At 56.8% G+C, this 25213-nt stretch overlaps 1 protein-coding gene across 1 annotated transcript in view; it reads left to right on the top strand.

Annotated features, from left to right (window-relative positions):
* Positions 1–9467: 9467 nt before the first annotated feature.
* The window catches only part of KCNQ4 (potassium voltage-gated channel subfamily Q member 4), a 56883-nt gene continuing 41137 nt past the window's right edge, over positions 9468–25213 (top strand). Inside the window, exon 1 of the mRNA XM_033837063.2 lies at positions 9468–10120. Coding sequence (XP_033692954.1) covers positions 9807–10120 — 314 coding nt within the window. The 5' untranslated portion in view covers positions 9468–9806. The remainder of the gene's footprint in view (positions 10121–25213) is intronic.

Raw genomic sequence — 25213 nt, 5'->3', positions numbered from 1 at the left:
GGGATTATGAACAGACCACCTGGCCAGCCTCCTTACTGCTTAATTCTGCTGAGGCCACAAGGGGGCAGCATGTAGCACTCGCCCAAATCTGGGAGGTGCCCTGTCCCACCCTTATCCCAACTTCAGACAACTCTAGGAACTATGGGGTATGACTGTCCCCTTTCTCAGTGGGTACTAGATCTTTGGTACTAGATCTTTAACCCCTTTCCTGATAAGACCCTTAACTTTTGAAGGGAGGGGCCTTCCTGGGGCAACAGTGAGGGCTGGAAACACTATCCTCTCCAGAGTATTACATCAGGGTAGGTGGTTAGATTTTAATAAGGAGACTTTTTGACAGCCCTTCTTATCTCCCCAGCTTTGTGTCTTTCCACTTTTCCTCCCCCCTGAACTCTACATTCTTGTCACACTCAATTACTCACTGGTCCCTGAACTCACCTCCATGTTTTCAACTGGCCCCAACGCCTGGATGTCCTTTTACTTCCTTTTCCACTTATTGATCTCCTATACATACATCAAGGCCCAGTTTAAATGGCCCTTGCTGAGAAACTTCTAACTCCTAGGACAGAGTTAGCAAAGACTTCTTTGATGCTCTCACAGCAACTTCTACAGCCTCTATTATTAGTGCTCATATACACAGTCGTTCAACAAATGTTTCTTTGGCACTTTCTGTGTTTCAGACATTGTTTTGGACATTGTGAAGACAGCTGAAAACCATCCAGATGAGGTTTGTGCTATCATGGAGCTTATACTGGGTTGGGGGCCGGGGGAGAGGTGGGAGTGGGGAGGGGAAAGATAGACAACAAACACAAGACGAGTTAGGCTCTGAACAGTCTGTTAGAACTTTCTGGTTTTGGCTGTCTTCCTCACCGATGGTCCTCCAGTTCAGGGTCATCTCCATGCTTCCAGAGCCCAGCTCAGGGCCTGGCACCAAGAGAATGACAGTAACTGATGACTGAGTTCACAAACACGAACTCTTCCCTGAAGATGGGGCCTCCGACACTGCACACATTCCTACCGCTGCTCATTGGCTGTCGCTGTCACTTTTTTGTTGGGAACAGTTTTCTGCTGAGCACTGACTGATGATATGCTAGGCAGGAGTATTCGATGGAGATGATTCTTTTAAGAAATTTCTGTGTAGGAAAATACATCTAAAGCTAGATGGATTCTCTCATTTCATCTTCACATCTTCATTAGGTAGGTATCCTGCTCATTAATGAGAAACTGAGGCTCAAAGAGTTTAAGAAATTACCCAAGGGCACCAGCTGGTTGAGTGGAGCCAGGTGCTCCAAGAAGTCTCCCGTCCCAGGCGGCTCAGCCCCACTGGTCTCATCCCCTCTGATAAGTGATTCTTTTCCTACAGAGAATGAAAGTCCTCGCCCCCCAACTCCTGCATAGGGACCTAGCTTTTGTCCCATTGCTCACTGACCTCCCAGGAGGAGAGGGCCCCAGGGCAGAGGGCCAGGCAAAACCTGGTCACATGAGAAACTTGGGCCTGGCCTCCTCAAGGAGGCCTCTGAGCCAGACTGGCAGTGGTACTCCCCAGCTTGGGTGCTGGGCCACTACCATGAGGGGATAAGAGGATAGCAAGGCTGGCACTCAGGAGGGGAGAACCTGAGCTGGGCCCTGGCTGAGCCAGGCTGGGCTGAGCTCCTCAGGCTGGCTGGTGCTGAAGACAGGTCCAAAACAGAGCCCAGCCTCCCTCCGCAGCCCTGAGCCACATCGCCTCTCCAGCTCCCAAGCCCTTGTGCCTCTCTCTTTCAGCGAAGGTCCATGGGACAGAAGTTTCTAAGATATTGAATGTGCCAAAATGTCTTTATTTTGCCCTTTATTTAAATGACAGTTTGGCAATGTGTGGGATCCTACGTTCACAGTTATTTGCCTTCAGCACCCTGAAGATACTATTCCACTGTCTTTTGGCATCTGTTGTTGCTGATGAGATGCTTACTGTCAATTCAATTATTGGACCTTTGTAGATAAGCTATTTTTTCTTTCTGGTGGCTTTTAAATTTCCTCATTATTCTTGTCTTTCTACACTTTGGCTACAGGGTGTCTAGATGTAGTTTTGATTTGTTTTTAAAGCTATCTTACCAGGCACTCTGTGGGCCTTTTAAATCTAGAAATTCATGTCTTATTTCTGGAAAGAGCTTCGTCTTTCCAGTATCTTTTTCTGGAAGTAATAATATGTATGCTGGAGTTTCTCATTCAATCTTCTTTGTCTCTTTTCTTTCATATGTTTAACTGTTTTATTGTTCTATGCTTCATTCTGGAGGATTTTCTCAGTTATAGCTTCTAATTAACTTATTCTCTCTTCACCTGTATTTACTAACCCATCTACTGATTTTTTTAAAATGTCAGTGACGTTAGTTTTCATTTCCAAAATTTCTAGATAGTTCTGTTCATATCTGTTACATGTTTCTGTCTGATATCTTTCTGTTTTTGTTCTATAGATGTTATTCCTTCATCTTCTTGAAGATTTTAACTAAAACTTCTTTTCAGATTGCTCCATTATCTCTAGATCTTTAAATATGAATTCTTCCTTGAGAGAGGTGCCTCTTAAAATATTGTATTTCTTATACGTTGTGAAGTTTATCCTTGAGATGGTTAGCTTCAGCACATTTTCCTGCTGTACCCTGGGATATGGAGGCCACCCTTTGGGGCGATTTCTCAGCTGTATCTGCCCAAGCCTTGTAGAAAAGCACCAGCCCCAAACTAGCTCTTATAGAAGTGTCTTTTGGGATTTTTATATGTCGTGAATATCAGATTCTGAGTCCGCATTCCATGTGAACGGGCTTAAGGTGTCCTAATCATATGGGTACTCTTTCTACCCAAAGCCAGGACCAGGCGGCTAGCAGGCAGATATTTCAGTCCTGTTTATGGCAGGCAGCACTTTCCCAGGCCCAGCTTTAAGCAGGGAGCCTACCACAGCCCTTGCCACTAGTGGGGTCTGCAAGTGTACTTCCCATCCTGCTGGAATGCTGAATCCTTCCTCAGAGGTACAGCTGCAACTCCTGCTCACCACCGGAATTTCTGGCCCTTAGAGATTTCTCATTCTTGCCTTTGAACTTGGATACGTGTTTTTGTTTATGTTTTTAATTATCCAGCATTTATATTGTGTATCTACTATTTTAAGGAGGAGGGACCTTAATAGGTGTTCAATCAAGTTTGACCTGGCAGGGCTTCCCTGGTGGCGCAGTGGTTAAGAATCCACCTGCCAGTGGAGGGGACACGGGTTTGAGACCTGGTCGGGGAAGATCCCACATGCTGCGGAGCAACTAAGCCCGTGCACCACAACTACTGAGCCTGCGCTTTAGAGCCTGCGAGCCACAACTACTGAGCCCGTGTGCCACAACTACTGAAGCCCGCATGCCTAGAGCCCGTGCTCTGCAACAGGAGAAGCCACCACAATGAGAAGCCCATGCACTGCAACGAAGAGTAGCCCCCGCTCTCCACAACTAGAGAAAGCCCGCGCGCAGCAACGAAGACCCAACGCAGCCATAAATAAATAAATAAATAAGTAAATTTATTTTTAAAAAAAGTTTGACCTGGCAGTCCTGCTCACTGGGCCTCCTATCCCTGTCATTGAGCCCCTAGCCTCCCTTCTGAGCCCCCATTCTCCTTTCTGAACCTCTATGTCCCTTACCAAGTCTCATCCCTTTTCAGAGTCCCCTTCCCTGACACTCAATCTGCCATCCCTCCTACTCACGTCCTCTCCCTCCCTGAATCCTCCTCCAGGTTTCTCTGATCATGGGACCAGAGAGAAGGGAAGCTTTTTCCCATTGTACTCTCAGCAACTCAGAAAAGGCCTTCCTCCTCATTTTCCAAGGAACTCCACTGTCCCAGTGGCTCTCACTGAGAACGCGGAGCCCGCCAGCAGAGCTGCAGTAGTATTGTCTTCTACATGGTCTTCCAGGAGTTGGGGTCATAGAGGAAGAATCCTGAAGGCGGAGGAGAAGCGGTGCAAGAAGGGATGGCTTTGACCTTCATTTCCACACCCCCTTCTCCCTCAGTGTCTCCTCCTTGTGGGCCCCCCTCCAGCCCTGAAGATCAATGGGGGTTCACTTTCACTGAGATCAGCGACACTGCTCCCTCCGCTTCCTGTGGCTCTGAGCTGACTGGCCCAGAAGGGTAGCAGGGGCTGGGCTAGGGACAGGTCAGTGGCACACCCAGATATGGGGGAGAAACTCCTTGGGACCCTCTAGCACCTCTACCTGCCAGGTGGCCTCAGTCTCTTGTCCTCTCTGGCCTCATTGGGAAAATGAAGCAGGTTCGATCCTTCTCTCATAATTCCTCCTGCTCTCAGTGCAGGTGGATCTCTGGAGGCAAATAACGCACATGATGCCGACACCCATGAGAACCCTCCCTTCCAATCCCCTCCTGCTAGGAAGACGCTCCCAGGGAGAAGAGGTGCTAGGACCAGGGAGTTCTCACAGCATCTCCCAGCGCCATCCGAACGCACACCTGAAGGGCGACAAGATCAATGGGACACATTTGCACCGCTCCCTGCACGGTCGTGACTTTCTCATGTATTATTGCATTTAGTCCTCCCGATAGCCAGGGAAGCTGGGGCAGAGGTGGAGCGGCCAAGGTCACCAACTAGTCCAAAGGTAGAGCCAGGAAGCCCAGGCATAACCTGTGGTTCAGTGATCTTTCTGTCCCCGCCCCCCAACTGCCGACCTCCCTGGGTACTGGCACCTCCAAATCTTCCCGTCCTGAGCTGTCTCGTACAGAGCCCGAGCCTCTGTGGCATGCTCAGTCTCCCTGTTTCCCATCAGGCCGAACTGGACCCTCAGCACAGCATTCAAGGTCCCTTCTGTCCCCCTTGTCAAACTGGTTTTTCCTCCCCCATGTTCTGTAACATCCTCCCTATCCCCACACCCCACCTACACACACACACACACACACACACTCACTATAGCACAGGGGTAAAGAGCTACACTAGGCAAGTCTCTTCACTGAGTCTCAGCCTTCTTGTCTGTAAAATGGGGGTGTGAATAGGATTACCTCGGAGGGCTGTTGGGATGCTGAAATAGAAGATGCAGTTAAAGCATCCTACACAAGGTTCTGGGCCTCATTCATGGTAGCTGCAGGCATTATTGGTTGCACTTCTCTGCACCTCTCCAAGTCCTCCGTACTCCTGTCCCCAAGAAGGCTTCCTCTGCCATTGCCAGTGGAGACTTTCCCTCATCTGACTTCTAGCAACACTTAGAGCTATAAGAACACCAAAACAGGGGCTTCCCTGGTGGCGCAGTGGTTAAGAATCCGCCTGCCGGGCTTCCCTGGTGGCGCAGTGGTTGAGAATATTCCTGCCAATGCAGGGGACATGGGTTCGAGCCCTGGTCTCGGAAGATCCCACGTGCCGTGGAGCAACTAGGCCCGTGAGCCACAACTACCGAGCCTATGCATCTGGAGCCTGTGCTCCGCAACAAGAGAGGCCACAACAGTGAGAGGCCCGCGCACCGCGATGAAGAGTGGCCTCCGCTCGCCGCAACTAGAGAAAGCCCTCACACAGAAACTGAGACCCAACACAGCCAAAAATAAATAAATAAATTTATAAAAAAAGGAATCCGCCTGCCAATGCAGGGGACATAGATTTGAGCCCTGGTCCGGGAAGATCCCACATGCCACAGAGCAACTAAGCCCGTGCGCCACAACTACTGAGCCTGTGCTCTAGAGCCCGAGAGCCACAACTACTGAAGCCCGCATGCCTAGAGCCTGTGCTCTGCAACAAGAGAATCCACTGCAATGAGAAGCCCGCGCACCGCAGCGAAGAGTAGCCCCAGCTCGCCACAACTAGTGAAAGCCCGCGTGCAGCAATGAAGACCCAACGCAGCCAAAAATAAATAAATAAATTTAAAAGAAAATAAAAAGAGAGAGAAAGTCCAAATAGTTTCTGGGGTGTGGAGAGAAAGGAGGAGGAGGTCTGGTGGGTGGAACCTTGACCTCCTCACCTCAATTCAACCAGAACACCTCTGCTTGAATGCTCTTTACATATTGGGGTGCTACCTTAAGATTCTGTCTGTAGAAAGGATTCCATTGCTAATAAAGTCTGAAAACCACTGACGTAAAACCCCCTTCCCACTCCAAGAAATCTGCATCCTTGGTTGACCTGAAGTCACACTAGCAGGCCGTCAGTCGATGACAGGCTTGAACCTGGCCGCAAGGTCCCCACAACTTCTAGACCTCAACCCTTTCAGACCTAGGAGTCTCCACCCCTGGCAGGAATAAGTCCTAGAGAACAAAGATTGGGCCATCTGTGGTTCCCCTCAGTACTGATCCCAGTACCCTGTGCACAGTGGGTAGGCACCAGCCAGGGGAGAGGACAGGTCACAGGCAGTTCTGGATACTGGCTGTGTATCCTTAGGTGAGTCCCCACGTGTCTCTGAGCCTCAGTTGGTGCTCAGCAAATGGGAGCTCTCTCCCTCCCCACTCTTCCTCTCAATCAATACTTGCTTCATTGATGGATGAAAGCGACAGTGATGAATTACAGAAGATCTTGGAGCCCCACCCCCTCCTTATGGGCAGATGGGGAAACTGAAGCCCAGAGCCAGGAATGGACTTGCCCAGGTGGGACAGAGTGAGTGAGTCAGGGCAGAGCGGGATGTTTTTTTGGCAGTGTTACCTGGGAGAGGTGTGGCGGCTGGTGGGGGTGGGTGGGAAGGAAGCTGCTGAGGGTGGGGTGAAGGGAACAGGTGGGAGAGAGGGAAGGAGGAGGGTGGGAAACCATAGCTCCACCCCCCCTCCCCCCAGCAGGGAGAGAGCTGAGACAGCTGTGTGCTCAGAAAAGTGTCTTAGTCACTAAAGGCTGCGGTGGGGAAAGGCCTTCCTCCTGGTCACGCTCATGTCCCGGGAATCCGGACGGGACAGGAAGGCCGCCGGGTGACCCTCAGAGTGGCCACCTGTCCTCTTGGAACTGGACTTTCTCCTCTGCCTCCTCCACTTTCCCATGCACACACGTACACACACCAACCTAACTTTGCTTACATCCTCCTAGAACCATCCCCCATCCCCCCACCCCTTAGGAAGAGTTCCATGACTCTCCACTTTATTATTTATTTATTTTTGGCCGCACCGCGCAGCTTGTGGGATCTCAGTTCCCTGACCAGGGACTGAACCCGGACCACGGCAGTGAAAAACCCAGAATCCTAACCACTAGGCCACCAGGGAACTCCCACAACTCCCCACTTTAAAAAGTGGTGGGCCTGTCCCATTACACATACACCTACAGGAGAAACACGCCTCTGTGCCCCATGAAACTCCCTCCTGAGATCTAACTTCCCTCCCTCTAGCTGCAGCCACAGTCTCTTTCTTCCTCTTGCTGCCTTTGAGGGGTGCATCCGGAGCTGGAGTTGGGAAAGGTGAGGAAAGACCCTCTCCTCGCAGCGAGGGCTCCTCACAAGGAGAGGAAGGGACTTTCGCAGCCCCCTAAGTGGGAAGAGAGGCGTGGCATCCGGGGGTGATGCTGAGCCCGATGATCCTCTTTCCCAGAACAGACCCCATTTCCGATATTCTGAGTGTTGATAAAGGGCAACCTGTGTTCAAGTGCCATTTCTGCGCATAAGAAGAGCCTCAAAAAGACCCCCAAGAGGGCTTCCCTGGTGGCGCAGTGGTTGAGAGTCCGCCTGCCGATGCAGGGGACACGGGTTCGTGCCCCGGTCCGGGAAGATCCCACGTGCCACGGAGCAGCTGGGCCCGTGAGCCATGGCCGCTGAGCCTGCGCGTCCGGAGCCTGTGCTCCGCAACGGGAGAGGCCACAACAGTGAGAGGTCCACGTACCGCAAAAAAAAAAAAAAAAGAAGACCCCCAAGAAACACCCCCCAGATCCCTTACAACTGCTTTCCTTCCCACCATTTCAAGTCCCCAGGCCTTAGTCCACCCCCCAGGACCCCTGACTGAGGAAGCCCAGTCAGGCAGTCCCATAGCGTCTGGGAGGGCAGTGCTGCCTATCTAGGGAGTGCTAGCTGCAGCTCATGGGGAGACGATGGGTTGACACAGCCGGGGCAGTGCATTCATAGCTGAGCCCCGGGGTCCAGAAACCTTCCCCAGCTACCAGTGAGGACGGGACATAAACTGCCCAGGGGCACCAGGCTCTGGCCCTCGGCACACCTGGGGCCAGGAGCAGCCAGAGGGATTCAGGTCGGATCCCAAAGGCAGCCTCTGCTACGCAGAGGGAAAAGGGTCATTGTTGGGGTAGGGATGTAAACGGCTGTCAAGCCCAGTTTGGGGTCCCCCAGGTCCCTGCAGCCCCCTCCCAGCACGCCGGCAGCTCTGCCTCCTTCCCTCCCCCACTGGCGCTCAGCAGATCAATGCTGCCTTTGCTGACAGCTGAGAATCGAGCTCGCCTTCCCACCCCGTCCCCCGCCCCTCCCGCTCTGCTTCGTCCCCCGAGATCCTCCCGGAGGAACCGGGAAGAGTTCGCTGCGGAAGCGCTTCACCCTGGGGCAGGGCCTGCGGGGGGAGCGGCTGGTGTGGCCGAAGCTTTCGTCAGGGGACGAGGGAAGGAGGATCGGGAAACCCATATGACCACCGTGGGCTGGGCCAAGAGGGCTAAAGGGAACGAAAAGGCCTCCCCCAAAGCTAGAGAGAGTAGGTCAGGCACCAGGAACTTTCCGGCTGGAGAGGGAGTGCCGTGGGGGAAAGTCTCGCCGCTTTTGGGTGCGATTCTGTGAGCCTTTGGGGAGGAGGCTGTCCGGCCTCCGCGCTGGTTCAGAGCTCACCTCCCAACACCTGTGTGCCCTGAACCTTGCCCTGCCCTGGAAGCGAGGCAAGGGCGCGCTTCAGACTGGGCTGTTGCGGAGCAGGCCCCTCTGATCAGAGGAGACTCTTCTCTGGGGCAGAGTGGCCTAAGCGGAGGCTCTTCCCTCATCCTAAAGAAGGGACGCTCAGAGGCGGGGGTGGGGTGGGCAGAAAAGAAGACACACCTGAGGCCCACGGTGCTGCACACACAGGCCTTTCAGGCACGAGCGCACCCCGCCCCACGCGCACGGGGCACGGCCAGACGGGGCACACCTCGCTGACGCCGCCACCGCCAGAGGCCCGGACCCTGCACGCCCATCCACACCGCACCTCCTCACTCAATCTCACCATCACAGCCACCCACTGCGCCCACACAGCAGGCACTTCTGCATCCACTCACACTTAAACTCCGCGGGACCCGCGTCCCATCCGCGACGGCGGCCGCGACTCCTCGCCCCACTCGCCACAACCGCACATGAGGCATCCCGCCCCCAGCCCGGCCTTCGGGTCCACGCAGCCCCGCGCAGCCCGGCGCTCCGCTCGCACCAGCCGGGGGCCGCCGCCACGCGGTCCGGTCCCCGCCCCGACTCGGCGGCCCGCGCGGCGGGGGCGCCCTCCCGCCGCCTCTCCGCACGTCCCCTCCCTCCGCCCGGCCTCGCCGGCTCGCTCGCTCCCTCCCGATTTGGGAAGGCGGCCGCGGGGCGGGCGGGGGCGGCGGGGGAGGGGCGGGGCGGGGGAGGGGCGGGGCGGGGGAGGCTGACATGTGAGCGGCGCGCCGGCGGCAGGTGGAAAGGCGAGCGGCATGGAGCGCGTAATAAGAGAGTTGGAGTCGGAAAGAGCCGCCCCAGTCGCCGGGGAAGAGGGCGGTCAGCGCGGGCTCCGGCGGCCCCCCGGCTCTGAGCGCCCGCCCCCGGCCCCGGAGCGGCCCCGGCCCGGCCCCTAGCCCCCGCCGACCGCGCCCGCCTCGGGCCGCCCCGCCGGCCCTGGGTCCGAGACATGCGCCGCTGAGCGCCCCTCGCGCGCCCCAGCCCCGGACCGGACCCGGGCCCCGGCCCCCCCGCCTGGCGCCGCCCATGGCCGAGGCCCCCCCGCGCCGCCTCGGCCTAGCCCCCCTGCCCGCGGACGCCCCCCGCGCCGAGCTGGTGGCGCTCACGGCGGTGCAGAGCGAGCGGGGCGAGGCGGGCGGGGGCGGCTCCCCGCGCCGCCTGGGCCTCCTGGGCAGCCCCCTGCCGCCGGGCGCGCCCCTCCCAGGGCCGGGCTCGGGCTCGGGCTCCGCCTGCGGCCAGCGCTCCTCGGTCGCGTACAAGCGCTACCGACGCCTGCAGAACTGGGTCTACAACGTGCTGGAGCGACCCCGCGGCTGGGCCTTCGTCTACCACGTCTTCATGTGAGTTTGCTACCCCGAGCTCCCGACCGTGCCCTCGCGCTGCCGCCCCGCGTGGCCCCTGCCGGAGCCTGGGCTCCCGGGGGACTGCTGCCCCGCCTTGGCTCCGCCTCCTGCCCCCCAGCCCCCCGGTCGGCCGACCCTCATAGCTCTGCCCCCAGGCCTGAACCCGATTTCCGATCCCCCCTCCCCCCCACAGCCTGCCCCTAAACCCCCCCCCGCTCTCCAAGTCCTGACCCCAGCTTGACCTGGCTTCTGACCTCCCCCACCTCAACTCCTGATTTCCATCCTGATCTCCAACCCCTGCTTCTCTGTCCCCTGTACGCCCCACGTCCAGCTTCTTGTCCCCCATCTCTCTCCAATCGGCAGCCACTAAAGTGCGGCTCCCTTTTCCTCTTCCTCACTTCTGTCTCCCTGTGTCCCAGACACAGAGGGCCCTTTGGCCCCGGCACACTTTCCGTCACCTTCTCCCCAGCTCTGTAGCTACAGTGGCCTCCCACCTGGAGTCCCCTCGGAGATGTCCCTCTCCAGGGACGATCTCCCCCGCAGCCGAGGGCTGGTCCCCAATTATAGGTGTTTGGGGTCCCCTTGAGCCACCAGAGTTCTGACACTGGCGTGTGCTGTCTGACTTTGAGTTTTCACTCAGTCTTGCCATCCACCCTCAACTTCCCAGTGGCAGCAGTGGGCCCTGCCGCCTGCCCTGCAGGCTTGGCCAGCTAGCCTGCCCAGCTTGCTGGCCGCTGCACCAGGCCTGGCTCTGGGCACCCTGGGGAAAAAGAAAGAGGAGAGGAGTAAGTTTGGAAACACTCACGCTGCGGGCCCCCTCCTCCCCCTCGCCAGGCTCCTACAACTTTCAAAAACACTGACCCTTCTTGGATGTAAAGAGCGAATTTTGGCAGCTCAGAGCTCAGTCTTGGGGGACGGCCTGGCCCAGCCGGGAACATGAGAGGCCCCGCAGATATCAGTTGAAGGGCTGGGCCTGGCTCTCGGACGCTCGAAGGTGCCCGGGAGAGAGACCTCTGGTCCCTGGGAAATGTGCCGATATTAATCCCTTATTGCTGCCCCCAGAGAGGGCCCTCTAGTCTTGGGGTCTCCTGGGTGGTCCCCTTGCCTGTCCACCTGACTGTCCCACAGTCCTTTTGCCTGTCTGGCTGTCCCTCTGCCGGAGTGAGTTTCTGCCGGTGTGTGAGTTGTCCTGTCTCTGTCTCTCCAGCTATCCAACAGTCTTTCTGCTTGTCTGTTTCCATCCCTCTGTTGGCCTGTCCAGTTATCTGGGTGCCTGTCTGTCCATCTGTCTATCCACCTGTCCACCTGAATCTTACTCTTCTACTTGTCTGCTTCCACCTGTCTTTTGGTCTGTCTTCCTGCCTGACCCTCTGCTGTCTGCTTGCCTGCCTCTGCCCCATCCTAGCTGGCCCACAGAATTTCAGAGCGGAGGGGAGGAAAATGCTGGCAAAGGAGCCCCCTGACCACAGGGAGGGTAGCGGAAGGGAACTCTTTCAGCCTGTTTGCTCCTGAAGGTAGCAGCCACGATTCGGTGCAGAGACCTCCTGTGGCGGGCCGGGGGGGGGGGCGCGGGGGCAGAGAGTTGAGATGCTCTGGACGTGAGGTCGCACTTAGGGTCAGGGTCAATGGTTAGGAGTAGCCCAACCCCCAATGCCCATTGGCAGGGCCTGGATGAATCTTTTTCTCTGCAGAGAGGGCTGCTGGAGTGCTGCGGGTTCTCTGCTGGGGTAGCAGGGACGGTGGAGTTGGGGATGAGGGGCAGGGGACTGCTAATGAAGAGCCGCTGCGTTGAGGCGCCCTTGCCCACCCTGCAGCCTGGGTGCCCGTGGAGGCTGAGACACTTCGCAGGGAGCAGCTGCATCCTCCGCGGGCTCCTCTTGGGAGATGACTTTTCCGCGGCAAGGCTGGGCCTGGGGAAGCAATAGAGCTCTGAGGTGGAGGTCCTTAGTCCCCAGGCCTGGCCTCTCAGCCCCTATGAGGGTGAAGGACTTGCCTCGTGTCCTCTGGCCAGCACTGTCTTCACCTCCTCTGGAGGGGCCTCTCCTTCCTCTCCAGGAGCTAAATCCGCTAGTACCTTTGCCCCACATCCTGCCCTTTCTGGATGCCAGGAATGCCCTGGCCAGGGACATGGTTGTTCTGACCACTTGTCACCAGGATCCCAGGGCTGAGGCATCTCTCAGGAACTCTGGGAGAGGAAATGTGGTGTGAAAACGTCCGGACATTTGGGGATCTCGGGTCATTCATCTTAGAGGTCAGAGTGGGCTGAGGGGTCAGGAACCCCACCTCTTGCATGCTGTGCGATCTTGGGTTGATCACTGCGCCTCTCTGAGCTTTAGATCTCTAGGCCATCCAAGTGGGTAGAAACCCCAGCCTTGCGGGCCTCCCTTTTGGACGAGGTAATGGGTGGGAAAGAACTCGGTGAGCCGCAAGGGCCTGTGGGAGTGTAAGGGGTTGGTGTTATGATTGGACCTGGGGGAGGGGGCCGCACAGGAGGCCTCTCCTGTTCGTGAGGAGCTCCAGATGTGGGGCTCTGCAGTCACTCACTGCAGGGTCTTGGGCGAGCCAGGAAGTTCTTCCTGCTGCTGGAATTCTAGCCTGATTATTGCACTTTTGGTCAAATCCTTCCCCAGCCCCAATGACTCTCACAGGCAGCCCAAGTGAGGGGAGTCCAGTGTGCACAGGTAGCTAGGACCCCCTTCCCAGAGACTCAGGCCCTGGTGGGAGGGGCCCCAGAAGAAAAGCCTGCCAGAGAAGGACTCAGCAAGGAGGGAGTTGAGGTGAGCCGGGTCCATTCACCCCAGGGGACACCTCCCTCACACCTGCCAGCCATGTCCCTCTGAGCCCCACCCAGAACCTGCACCTTCTCTGGCCCCGAGGTGTGGAACATCACCCAGAGGACCAGCCCCAGTTCTAGCGCTTTTGCCAGCAGCCGCAGGCCTCTGGGAAGTGGGAACCGCTGACTCCTGTCTTCTTCTCATTGAGACCCAGAAGGAAGGATTGCTGTCCCCTCTCCAAGCTCTCCCTCGTCTCTTTAGGCCCTTGGTCCTGTCACCAAGCCCCTACTACACCCCCTGTGCCCCAGTCCCTGATTTCAGCCCTCAGCCCTTCACAGTCCCTGCTCCCTGAATTTTGAGAAACACCACATCACTGCCCATCCTGCTTCTGAGCCTTTGGAAGGGATGTTCGCCTCCTTGCTGCACCCTGTCAAAGGCCACCCTGGCCTCCCTTTTGAAGTCAGAGGGCTGAAAGGGGCAGGTACAGACCAAAGCCCCACCTCCCCTCATCTTCCCCACGCCGCCTGCCGCTGCTGTGAGACTCTTGCAGCTCCCAGCCCCCAGCTGCCCCGCGAACTTTCTCTAAGTGAAGGTTTATGCTCTGTAAACATCCTTCGTCAGCCTTGTCCCTGGGGTCAGAAGCTGTGGGAATGGGGAGGGGAGGAGGTAGCAGCAGCTCCTGGGCCCCTCAGGCTCCCAACCCCGGTGCCTCCCACCAAGCTCCCACCCTGACTGTCAGAAAGAACATCACCTGCGTTGGAAATAATCCCAGCAGAAGGTGCCCAGAGCCCCCAGACAGGCACCCCTGCTAGGTGGGTTCACACATTTCGACAGCCCCATTTTGTTTATGGGAAAACTGAGGCTCTGGAGACTGACATCACACAGTGGATCAGTGGCAGATGCAGGCTCAGGCCGGAGACTCCTGATGCTCTGTCCAGGGCCTCCCCGCTGCTCCCTGAGGCTACCTGGGTTGGCCCTTGGAGTTTGAACTGAAATTGCTGGTCACACGTGGAGCATCAGCCATGTGCCGGGCACCGTGCTGATGCCCTTTATAAACCACTCTCACTGTGTCCTTTAGCAGCGTGGTAAGGCAGGTGCTGGGGTCCTCCTCATTTGCAGGTGAGGAAACTGAGGCTCAAGAGAGGTCCCCCCGGTCAGCGTGGAGGAGCCTCAGCCCAGAGCTGGTGCTGCCTCGGTGCTGTCTTCCTCTTGCACCTCAGCTCCGGCCGGCACCCCAACCCTGGGCTGCTCAGGAGCCACACTCCTGCGTCATTGTCCCCCTGTCCCCCCAGGACACGGGCTGTTGGGGGAGTGGGCAGCGGCAGAATTTTGTGGAATCGGGTGGAAACTGCCTAGCCTCACCCAGTGCAGTCACACTTTTGTTGTGCACGACTTTGCACACACACATATCCCTGCTACATGCCCGTTGGTCTGTCTCATGCACGCACTCCTGGCCACTTGGAAACACGTGCCCAGGGGTGTCACAAGCGCACACACAGCATACATCCAATGCAAAGAAATCTAATGCACAGCTGCTCCCACCTTTTCTCTGCCTTCACAGACGCACACCTGGGCCTGCGCCCCAGGCTAGACCTCTAGGACGGAGCTGAGTCGGCCCCATCTCTTGCGTTTTCTGCCTCCACCTGTTCACAGCTACAGGTCTGCCCTTATGGATCTGTGTGTGTTTGTGCATCCGCCTTGGAGGGCAGCCCTAGACCCTCGTGGGACTGTGTGGCTGGCTTCCTAGGACTTTGCTGGCCTTTGCTTCTCCTGAAGCTCCCTCCGAGGTCCTCTGTCCAGCCCTGCGGTGCACTGCTGGGTTCACCAAGGCACAGAAAGGGGGCAGATACTCGTCCGAGGTCACATCTGATGAGTCGGTGGTAGAACTATGCCAGTAACCCAGGCCTTCTGCCTCCCAGATCAGGACTTTAGATAGTATTTTTCCTTGCCCAGCCAATAGGGGAGACTGCTCCAAGAACTTGGCTTTGCGATGGAGAAAGTCTTAAGGTGTGACCCAAATTTTTCGTGCCGCTATTTTTCAGTCCTGGTCCTTCTGTTTGGTCTTTGTAAGAAGGGCATAATGGAGAGACCATCCTGCCGGGCTTCTAGCCCTTATTCTATCTCTCTCCCTACCCCTTACACCCCCTTTGCTCCCTCCTTTCCACGTTCTCCTTTGGGGTCACTGGAGCAGGTTGGATTTCTCACTGTCTGCTACCCCACCCCAACTCCATGGTACATTCATTCCTTCCATCGATGAAGCCCTGCTGGTTGTCTAACTTCAATCCCTATTGCTGCAGAAGCCTATATTCTCAGAATGCCGGAGCCAGGAGAGTTTCAAGCGGTGATTATTCTTGGGCTGATGGCAGCAGTTTGAATGGGTGATTAATTTAAGGTTCTCTGAGCCAGTCAGGGGAGCTGAAATTATCTGGGGAACAAGGAGAGAGGAAGGCTCTGCAGAGCGGGCCAAGGCCGTGTCCCCAGAGGAGGCTGTGCAGGGAACTTCCCCAGACTTGGAGAAACCAGCTGGAGGTTTTCTCATCCCCCTTCCTCCCCTGCACCCATGTGGGTCTTTGGCCAGGGCCGACCCTCTTGTGGGCTAGGGGGCCCAGAGGGGAATTCTGAGTGTCTGACCTGTAGGCGGCCCCTTTGTTAAAGGCCCCTGTATGGGAGTTGTGGGGCTGAGGTGGAGGAAGAGGGGCTACTTTTCATTTCTCCAGAGGCTTCCCCGCAGGGGGTTAAGAGCATGGGATCTGAGTCTGACAGATGTGGGTTCATCTCTGGTTCCACTCTTAGCAGTTATGTGTCCTTGGGCAAGTTATTTAACCTCTCTGAGCTCTCATTTTCTCATCTGAAAAATAGGACTAATAATACCCGCATCTGGAATTGTCAGGGCCGAGTTAAAGCACCTGACACCATGCTGGGCGCAAATAGTAGCCGTTATCTTATCACCGTTATTATTATTATTATATCGTTATTATCATCATCGTCCTCCTTCCTGGAGAGAGGTGTGACGGATGTCCTTGTCAGCACGGTGAGTGTGTCTGGGTGTACCTGGGAGTGACCAAGAGCTGCGTTCGCCTGGGTTACGGGGTGAGCGGCTCTGCGCCGGGAGCCTGAGGACGCGTTTCTGTGGACATCCGAGGAGCGCCTAGGATGCGCCGTGCCCTGCCTCTTCCCGGCATTCTCTCACTTAACCCTCACGCCATTACATCAGGTGGGCACATAACAGTGGCACATATCCTCACTTCACACTTGAGGAAAGCGGGGCTGCTGAGGGGACATCACCCACTTGCCCAAGGTCACACAGCAAGTGTAATGGTGGCACCGGGACGTCAGCCTGGGTGCCTAGGATCTCACTGACTGTTCCTTCCTTCCCTTGACAAACAGAGTTAAAGAGCATCAACCCCGTACCAGGTCTGGGGAGGCAGAGGGAGAGACAGACCACGCCTGCGCCCCGCCGGGAGTGCGGGGGGGGGGCGGGGGGGGAGGGATGCCCAGTGAGGAGGCTGTAGAGGCTGCCTGGACCACTGGGCTCTCCTGCCTCCTCTCCCAGGGTCTCGCAGAGACGGAGTAGGTGTGAGCGTGTCTGTGTGTGTACAGGGAGGATGGCGTATGTGAGGCTGTTGCTGTACGGCTGAGATGTGGGCCTCGTTATCAAACCCTGCAGCTAGTCTGGCCCCAGGCAGGTGGAAGTGAAGCCCTGGTGCCCAGGGGGACAGCCAGGGACTCCTGGGAGGGGAGGGCCATCCCCCACTCTCTCCTGAGCTTGTCGTTCTGGGGAATAGGGACGGGGAATCCCACAGGAGACTTAGACGTCTCAGTCCCGACACTTACTGGGAAGGTGCCCACCCCTGCTCTACCCCAATCCCTGAGCCTCACTCTCCCCCTCTGTAAAATGGGGCTGAGCAGGAAAGTGGATCCTAAGGGCTGCCTGGCACAGAGGGACTCTGGATGCATGGGAGGAGCCGCTGTCTCAGACCTTGAGTTTTGTAGGGTGGGGGTAGGGGTAGGGTGCGGGGTGGTGGCAGTTCTCCTCCAGTACCTTCTTCCTGAGCTCCTCAGAGGACTGGGCAGCACTTAGAAGGGCACCGGGAAGGCTGCCTGCCCCCAGCGAGGACTCTGAGGGGCCGGGGAGAGGGTGCTGGTCACACTTCTGGGGCATCCGTAAAGCACTCCCCCCAGGACTCTAGGCTTTCTGGGCAACTTGTCCCTAGGGCAGGATCTGCGTGCCCTGGGGGTTGGCACCTGGGGAGGTGAGACCGGGAGGGGCAGCCCCAGGCAGCAGACTAATTGGGCAGTGCCTGAGGGAGGGAGGCAAGGGAGCAGGGAGCTCAGCGATTCCTTCCTCTCAAAGATTTGGGGAACAGTGGGTGGAGCGGGGTCTCCGGCCCGGGGGCCCTCCACAGTCCCTGCAGGGAAGTCTGGGGAACGCTTTCTCCTGAGACTCCTCAGACATCTAGGCCAGGCAGGTGGGACAGGGGGAGAGCAGTTTGCTGGAGATAAATGGGCCCACTGAAGCAGGCGAGATAGAGGTCAGACAGGAGGAAGGACTGACTGCCCCAAACCAGGAGGTAGAGTGAGATTCCCTGGGGTACTTTTTCCAAAACTTGGGAACCCATGTCTAGCTGGCCTGGACAAGATTTACTCTGCCCATTGTACCTATCAAGCAGGTGGCACCCACCCCTCCCAGCGTGATGGAAGGAGAGTGGATGGAGCCGCTCCCTTTGAGCCCCTCTGTTGGTGGGGGGGCAGGGGGGGTCAGATCAGGCACCCTTTCGCTTTTTGTGGGGGGTGTGGTCATCTCCATCCTTGCTTCCCTGCCACTCCGCCCTGGGAGCCTCGGGCCCGTCCAGGTCACTGCCTTTGGGTTTATTTTTTGCCGGGCTCGGCTGTCCCCTTGGAGGGGAGGGGTAGGGAGAGAGGAGGGGAGAAGGAACAGCTGTGTCAGCACAATCCTGGCACCTCTGCTTCTGCCCTCCTTGGTCCGGCTGCCACCCTCTTCTGGAGGGACCAGTCCCTGGGGACAATGGGGACCCAGACCCCTGTGGGACCTCCTCCCCTGGGGCAGGACCAGTAGGTCTGGATTAGGTCTTTCTCCCCTCACCCTTCCTCCGTTCGTCCTGCCGCAGAGCATCAGAGGCGGAAGGGCCTCCGAGCTCAGGCAGATTCATGGCTTTGTTTCCCACGTGGGGAAACTGAGGCCAAGAGGAAGGACACAGCACACCTGGGGCCTTCTCCACCTCCCTTCCGCGATAGATGAGACTGGTGCTGGAGCTGCCGAGGACCGAGGAAAGCTGCCTCCCATTCTGCCCTCTACTCTGAGGGAGGGGGGCAGCCCCTGATTTCATTCGCTCATCTAATCTTCTGGCCTCCGGGGACTGGTGCCAGTCTGGTGGGAGAGACCTAGGATGGGGGCCGGGGGAACATGTGACCCAAGCCTCCCTCCATGCCCTTTATCTTCCTTTTTGTCGAAAAGTAAATTAGCCCCAGGTTACACATAGGGAAATTAAGGCCCAAAGTCAACATAGCTGATAAGTTGTAGAGACAGGATTTGAACCCAGACTGTGGCTCCTGGGATGCTGCTGGGCTGCCTCCCGAGGGGCCCTTCCTTGCTCGCACACCCCCTTCCCTTGACTCTCCTCAACACCCCCCTGGCTCTTCCCTGGGTTCTGTCAGCAGCTCTGCCCCCTCCTTCTCCCCTTGAATGTTGGGTCTCCTGGGGACTCTGTCCTGGGCCCTCCTCTCCATGCACAGTTTCCATGTGTGTGCACATACTCCTGTGACTTTGGGGGGTCACCTCTGTGATGACAGCCTCCCCCTCTGCAGTTTCATCCCTGAGCTTCCTGTGGACGCCTCACCTGCTCATCCCCTGGGCACCTCAACCTCAGCATCTATCTCCAAACGTATCCACCTCCCCCCAACAGTGACCCCTTCACCGGCAGTGCCCAAGTCAGGAAGCCCTCTCTCGAGCATCCTTTGCTTCTCGCCTAAGAAACAACCTAGAGCGTCCCCAGGTGTGCTTTTAATACTCCGGATGCTTTTCCTTCCACCCCACAGTCCGTCCCCTCTCCCGCCCACCCCGTCATCTAGCGAACTCCTATTTATCCTTCAGATCCCAGTTTGAGCACCACCTCTTCTTGGAATCGCTCCCTGCGCCCCCCACCCCTGGCTTGACTGGGGGCCCTTGGAGCCCCCTGATCTCTATTCACCCTCCCTTGTGTATTCTGCGCTCTTCTGTATGGTGGGGTTGAGCACAGTGCGTGGTTGGTAATTAGTGAATGTTTGCCGAGCCAGGGAATGAAGGTGACATTGAGGCTGGTTGTTAGGATGAGAAGGGTTTTGCCGACTAGAGAGAAGTGGAAAAATGACCCCTGGGTCCTCTGGGTGCAGGCAGTGAGCTGGAAGCCCTTGTGATTTTTGTCCTGAGTGCGCTCCACGTGGAGGCCACAGCTAGAGCAAAGGCTTTGAGGCAGGACTCTGTTATTCTACTCTCTTTGCCCCAGGATCTGCAGAGTCTGGTGTGTCCAGAGGGTCTGGCTACAGAGGTGGGCTTTACCCTGTGGACGACGGGGAGCCATAGGCAGCGTCAGGACAGGGAGGCGCCGCTGGCTGGGAGCCTGGGCTTGATTGATCTCGTCTCAGAACCAGTGCTCTGCAAACTCTAGACCACGTAGCTCTCCAGGTACCACTGTGTGGCAGCACTATTCATGTTCCCATTTTGTGGATTGGAAACTGAGGCTCAGAAAGGGGAAATAATGTGCACCAAATGACACAACTTGCCCGTGGTGGAATCAGGATTCAAACCCATGTCTGTGTGACTCCCAAACCGAAGCTGCAAAATGGTTCTCACACGCGTCAGCAGACCCGGGCTTTCTTCAGTGGCCTAAGGCAAAACTGAGAGAAATAAGGACAACGTGGTGACTTGGCCACAAAGCTCAATTTATTTCATTTAAAGGACTGTCTTTTAGTCTGAGATTATGTCCTTTCTTTTATGAAATGACGGGCCTGGGAATTTTTTAAAAATGTCCTTACTTGGCGAAATAAAAAGCTGACAACTTCATGCAGTCCCTAAATTGTTTTTGAAAATTTTACCGGTGCGTGAAATCCCTGAGTCTGGGTGCCATCCTGCCTTCTCCCTCCTGAGCTCTGGGGCCAGAGCTGGGAGGGGTCCAGGTGGGGATGAAAGGATTAGAGGGCTGGGGCAGCCATCAGTCTCCCTGGTCTATTCCTCCTGGGCCTCAGGGCCTGCCTGCCCTGGAGTGCGGTGAGGACCAGCCCAGGGCTCTTGCCAAGATTGTTCTCGGGGCAGGGGTCGGGGGTTAGGTCACCCAGAATCAGGGCTTACCCCGCAGTTAAAGGAACATTGAACCAGATGTCAGCAGGCCGGGGTTTGGCTCCCGCCTCTGTTTCTTAAAGGTTGTGTAACCCCAGGCAGGCGACTCAACCTCTCTGAGGCTCCAGCTTCCATTCATGTAGAATGACAATTATCACCTCCACCTGCCCACCTCCCAGGGCCGCTGCCTGCATCAGGTGCTTCATGAACTACAAAGTGCTTTGACGAGAAGAGGGCCTGTTGTGCGTTCACTCTCCCTGCTCCCCGGCGCGTGCTCCCTCTTCTCTTGGGTCCTGGACCCCTCATCTCGCCCTGGCCTGCACTGGTTTCAGCCCTGAGGAGGGGATGTTGTGGGGGAGGGTGGTTGGTATACACGGCCTGTAAGAGCATATCGGCCAGACTGGCATTTGCTTTCCTCAGGAGCCCCCTGCGCAGCAGCCGGGGCTCTGTGACCACCTTACTGGGGGCTCAGAAGCTCAAGGGTTCTAACGGTTTTCACATAGTAATAAGTTTCATAGTCTAACCTATACGGGGTATGGTGCCAGATGTGGGGTGTTTTCCACATGCTACTTCATCTAATCCTTCTCAGAACCCTAGGAGGTAGGCACTGTCATTACCCCATTTACAGAAGAGGACACTGAAGTTTAAATGGTCAGCATAAGCCCTGTCCTGCAGCCACTAAGCGGTGAATGTCCAGGAGGATGGAAGTGAAGCCTGAGTGTGCAGGGACTCCGTGGAGTGAGCGGGTGGGAGCAGGTTTGCCGGGCCACCGTGGGCGGGCTGGCGTGGGGGGCACTTATAGTGTATGTGGGGTGTGTGGGTTAGGGTGGGAAAGCAAGAGACACCTTCCTGCTGGGTGGCCTTGGGCAGTCACCTCCGTCTCGGACGCTCAGCGTCCCCCGCTGCTATGGCTTTCAATAATAATAAAACAATAACAGGGCTTCCCTGGTGGCACAGTGGTTGAGAGTCCGCCTGCCGATGCAGGGGACACGGGTTCGTGCCCCGGTCCGGGAAGATCCCACATGCCGCGGAGCGGCTGGGCCCGTGAACCATGGCCGCTGAGCCTGCGTGTCCGGAGCCTGTGCTCCGCGACGGGAGAGGCCACAGCAGTGAGAGGCACGCGTACCGCAAAAAAAAAATAATAATAAAGACAATAACAGCCGATGCTTATAGAGTGCCTGCTGTACGCCAGATGCTGCTCTGAGGACTTGCCCTTTTTCTCTCACTTTTTCCTCTCAACAGCCAGAGGAGGTAGCTACTACGGTTGTGCCCATTTTTCAGATGAGGAGGCTGAGGCACAGAGAGGTTGAGTAATTTGCCTGGGTGTAGGTAGTGGGGCCAGGATTCAAACCCCAGAAGTCCAGCTCTGGAGGCTGTCATCTTTTCCACCATATTATGCCTAACTGGCCCTGATGGGCCTGCCTGCTGGGAGGCTGCTGTGAGGACCAGTTGAGCCTTAAAGTTCAGGTCCTATCTCCACCCCAGTTCTACACTGAGATTCATTCCTTCTTTCTTCCTCTCTCATTTGGGAAGCCTTGACTGGCAGTCCCCGGGGGCCAGGGCCTATCCCACGTGCTGGGGACAGAGCAATGAATCAGACCCTGCTGTGCTCCCCGGGTGGGGCAGGGGAGATGCACCAGGAGGCTGGCAGCTGTCTGGGTGGAGTCCTGTGGGGGCCGGCCCAGTCCCAAACTGGCGGTGGCTGGGAAGGCTTCCCAGAGGAAGAGGTTTCAGCTGAGACCTGAAACGTGAGTAGGAGTCAAGGCAAACAGGAGGAGGGAATAGCATTCCGGGCAGAGGGACTAGCATAGGCAGAGCCCAGAGGTGGGTCTGAACATGACATTTGTAAAGAACTGAAAGATGGCAGGAGAGTGGGAGCCTAGACGGGGCAGGAGGTGTGCAGAGAAGGGGCTGGAACGTGAGCAAGGCCAGGCTGAGAACTCCAGGCTGAGGAGCTGTGGCTTCCTGGAGGAGGCTAGAGTTTAGGAAGGAACTGAGGACGGGAGTGCCATGGGCAGATTGGTAATTTAGAAACACCTCTCTGGGTCTGGCAAGGAGGATGGTTGTGGGGAGACTCTAGCAGGGTGCCCTGGGGATGCCAGCCATTTGGCCTCTTTCTCCCTCCGCCTTCCCCTCACGGCCCAGCCCCCTGAGCGTCTCCTCTGGAGCTGCCCACGAACCCTGCCGGGGCCTGGCCAGACCTGGCCTGAAGCCCTCGGATTTTGCCTATATGGAAAGTTCAGCTGCTTATGCAAAGGCTGGCTTGGGGGAAGGTGTGTGTGAATGAGCTGAGGGAGGCCTTGGAGGCAGAGGGGGTGGATGCAGGCCCTGAGGCTACCTGCAAAGGGGGTCTGGGGTCTAAGGGGGTCCCCAGAACAGTGACCTTAGAGCAGCCCCATGAAAGCACCGGGTTAGGCCCAGTTGATGGCGGGAGTGCCCTGGGGAGGGGGCAGAGCCCAGGAGGCCCAGCCTGCCAAGCTCCTTGCTCCGTCCCTGTCTGCCAGCTCAACAGGGTGTGGAAATCACGGATCCCACCCGGCCCCCTCACTCTACCGATGGGGAAACTGAGGCCCAGAACAGGGCATAGACCAAACTTAGGTCAGTGGCAGAGCCTAGACTCAGCCCAAGAGTCTCAATTGTCCCTAACAACAATAAATAACAGTGAAAACCTCTCTGCAGAGCTGGCCTGGGCTCAGGTCCCCTGTGTGTTGTCTTGGGTAGGTCTCTTCACATCCCTGAGCCTCAGCCTCTGGGTCCAAAATGCTGCCTCATACTGGGAAGAACATCGCCTCTCCCGCTTGATGCTTTAAGGCATACCTGGCCCATTGTGGGGCTTAATTAATGTTTACTCGATGAATCCCATTGAATTCTCATAACACTGGAGGAAGATATTTATTACGCTATTTTATACTGGGGCTCAGAAAGGAGAAATGACTTGCCCAAGGGCATTCAGCTGAGAAGTGGCTGATATGGGACTGGAGCCCAGGTGTCTAGGCACCTGTGTAGGACCCCTGATGGACACAGCTCCTATTTTGAGCTCTCAGTGAAAAGCAGCTGGTGTCCCAAGCAGGATCCATCAGTTGGTTGGGCAGAGAGAAAGAGAGAGAGAGAGAGAGAGAGAGAGAGAGGGAGAGAGAGAGAGAGAGAGAGAGAGAGAGAGAGAGAGTGTGTGTGTGTGTGTGTGTGTGTGTGTGTGTGTGTGTTTTAGGCTGGGCTGGCCTGCAGGCTGGAACTCAGCTCACATCAACCCCTGTGCTTCCGTGCTTGGGCCAGGCTGCAGCTGCTGCCCCATGGGGAAGGGGACCTTTCCACTTGCCCTGCTGCACTGAGGTTTTTTTCTCTTGGCCTGGCTAGCTGGGGAGAGGAGCTGGTCGTGGGATGACCAACAGGCACCTGCCAGCCCCTCCCACGATGGAGTCTGGCCATCTAATGCCCTGCACATGACAGGCATGGCGTGGTCACTGGGCTGGGGAAAGGGATTTGCACTTTCCTAATCTGGGGGCTGCAGCCCTCCTCTGTCTTGGCCAGGGCCGTGGGAGAGGTTTGTCTCTGCCCCCGTGCCCAGTGGCCCCAGCTCAGATCCCTGGCACACACCCAGCTACTCTGCTTGGGGCCTTCCCTTGCCCTGTTCACGCTCCCGCCACCCTCCATCCCCCCACTGATTTAGGCAGAGTTGGGACTTATGGGACCAAATGCTGGGGCATTTGTGGCTGGTGGAGATGCAGTGCCATGCAGGATTTGGGGCTGAAGGATGGGGGCAATGTCAGGGAGGTTTGGGGCCCATGTTGGGGCAGAGTTAGGGGGAAGACCTCATAGGGGTACAGAGCTGGAGTGTTTGGGGCTAATGCTGGGCCACCCCTTCCTGGAGAAATTTGGCTACAAGTCAGGGAGGCAAATGTGTGGGCTATGCCCCCCCCTCGCTGGGCGGTAAACACAGCCGTCGCCCAGGAGACGAGCCCAAACATCTCAGCCCCCCACGGTTATTTATACCAGGACTCCCTCTCCTTCTTGGGCCTGGTCTGGCCTCTCAATCCACTCCTGAGCTGAGCGTCCTGAGTGGAGGGTCCAGCCCCCGTCAAGGCAGGAGTCCCCAGCAGCAGGCCTGCTTAAACCCCACTAGGGACTGGGCACTCACCACCGCCCAATGGCATGTCCATTGGAGGCACTGGGTCTTGCTGATTAGAAATGTGCCCACGGAGGCCAGGGCCTGGCCAGGAAGCGGGAGCCCTGGGATCGAGCACTGGATTTGCTCTAAACTGCTGCATGACTGTGGTCCCTGTAACCTCAGCTTCCCCATTGTTCAGTAGGAGGGAAGGGTCCTGACTGCTGTTTTGCAAGCTTTTAAGCAGTAGATCTGGTTCTTTAAATGAAACGTGACACAGGAGCACAGGAGTGACACAGTATATGAAATACATCAAAGCAGGGCTGCTCCAGGTGAGTCAAAGGTGGGGTTCCAGAATTCTGCCCACTCACTCTATGGCCCTGCATACCACCAACCTGGAGCCTGTGCGCGGCCCTCCTTGTTCTAGAACACCTTCCAGGGGACCCTGGAGTTCCCACCCCATGGCTTGCACAGACCTCTTTGATGGTTCGCCATCCCAAGGGCCACTGTTGTGTGAGTGCTCCTAGGTCGAAGGGCAGCTGTTTGCAGCCAATGTGGATGAGAGCAGGCTGGGGGCAGCCACAGGAATGTAGCCAAGGCCCCCTCTGGTGAGGGATGATCCCAGTGTGGGAAGAGAAGAGGGCACACCATGGGCCAGAGACTGGAGGGTAGCAGGGGCTGTCCCCTCCCTGCCAGATTCCAACATGGGACTCCAAGGGATCCAAGATTTTAAATTCAGGCCTAGCCTTCCAGATCCTTATGAAGCTGTATGTGTCAGGAAGGGTAGGTCATATTTTATTTAACAGCTTGTTAGCTTGATTTAAGCTTTTAAATATTCAGACTTATAGTGTGTGCGTCTCCATTTGTCCTCTTTCCCAGCC

This window comes from Tursiops truncatus, chromosome 1, assembly GCF_011762595.2.
Source record: "Tursiops truncatus isolate mTurTru1 chromosome 1, mTurTru1.mat.Y, whole genome shotgun sequence".
Lineage (NCBI taxonomy): Eukaryota > Metazoa > Chordata > Mammalia > Artiodactyla > Delphinidae > Tursiops > Tursiops truncatus.
This window is presented reverse-complemented; position numbering and strand designations above follow the sequence as displayed.